The sequence below is a fragment of the Choristoneura fumiferana genome, chromosome 24, assembly GCF_025370935.1.
Source record: "Choristoneura fumiferana chromosome 24, NRCan_CFum_1, whole genome shotgun sequence".
NCBI classification, from domain to species: Eukaryota; Metazoa; Arthropoda; class Insecta; order Lepidoptera; family Tortricidae; genus Choristoneura; species Choristoneura fumiferana.
Genome location: NC_133495.1, coordinates 13,147,634 through 13,148,936, shown reverse-complemented (window position 1 = coordinate 13,148,936; position 1,303 = coordinate 13,147,634). Strand labels below are relative to the sequence as shown.

Sequence of the window (1,303 nt, the reverse complement as noted above, 5' to 3'; positions counted from 1 at the left end):
GAACTTATGAAAATATTTTTACAACATTCAGGTTTGTCCACTGCCACTGAATTACCGATATTGACTTTATTGTCAATATCAGTTGACAACATTGTTACATCGTTCATTTTTTAGGCAATTCATTAATCAATGAATGAATATATTTCGTTTGAGTAATTCTGTGGCAGCTAGACTTCACCGATATTTTTTCTGGAAATGACCCGTAAGTAAATGGCTTGTGAAGGTGAGTATTTGGTGGAAGTTTAGAGGGTGTGGAGTGTATACAAATAATATAATAATATGAAAGGAAAAACTTACAATAAAATACATCAGATAGTCATTGGGTCACAGTAAATGATTTTAAGGCTTCAACTTGCTGTTCGGATTTGATCAAGATTGCCGGCGAGCTATCAGTCTGCTTGACTAAAATCTTTCCCTGCCAGGTCCAACAATATTTATAGTTGTGGTTTTTGCGCAGATCTCGTGCAAGGAAATGAAGTTTGCGAGCACGCGGTGTAAGGGATTCCGAGACGTAGATTGGTTGTTTATCGCCAGCTATGTTCATATTGTCTGTGTTAAATTTTTCATCCTGATGCGACTTATTATATTCTTTGACAGCCTTCATTAATGATGTGCTTTGATCAATTGTCTGGAACTCAGCAATAATCAGCTTTTGGGCATTTTTTAAGCGTCTAACTTGTTTTAAATTATCCGAAGAGAATGGCAATCCTAATGAATTATGCAGCAAGGTCATTGTGTCACTTAAATTTTCATTTACCGCCTCTGGGATGTTCCTTATCTCAACCATGGTTAGCCTTTGTGCCCTCTGTAAATCTTCTACCTGATTCTCAATATTATTGATTTTCAGTAAAGCATCATCGTGTTCCAAAGACATTTGGTCCACTTTTTCTTTTAAATTACTATACATAGTAGTAGTCTGTTCCAAAAATTTTTCAATTTTATTGTTAGTCTTGATTATTTCCTTATTTTGCATCCTCAAGTCTTCAATTGCTTCGTAGAGTTTCACATTTTGGGCTTCCCTGTCTGACTTAAAGTTCTTTAGCATATCTTTGATTTCTGTCTGAAGTGATTTCATGTCGTCTAGGTCTGTGTGACATTTACGTTTTCTAACAGCTACAAAGCTATTATCCGTGTTGCTCGATAGATCAGGATTGGATAATGATCGGTCTCCTGGAGGTGAGTGAAGCATGTTTGTTCCGATAATTTTGCATATACTGTATCCAACTCACACTTGCACACACCGGCCTAGTAGTACTCAACTGGTTTACCACTTGCTATTGAGCCAATCTATTGTAAAGCTTAT

The 1,303-nt window shown here is 36.4% G+C and overlaps 1 protein-coding gene across 1 annotated transcript; it reads right to left on the bottom strand.

The window, feature by feature from the left end:
- Positions 1 to 316: 316 nt before the first annotated feature.
- Positions 317 to 1,075, bottom strand: LOC141441971 (uncharacterized). Its single transcript, XM_074106856.1, has one exon. The coding sequence runs from the start codon at positions 1,073 to 1,075 to the stop codon at positions 317 to 319; it is 759 nt and encodes a 252-aa protein (XP_073962957.1).
- Between the last annotated feature and the right edge of the window lie 228 nt (positions 1,076 to 1,303).

What these genes read in the sequence shown, in the direction of transcription:
- LOC141441971 (XM_074106856.1), bottom strand. Translation starts at nt 1,075, where the DNA reads ATGAAATCACTTCAGACAGAAATCAAAGATATGCTAAAGAACTTTAAG.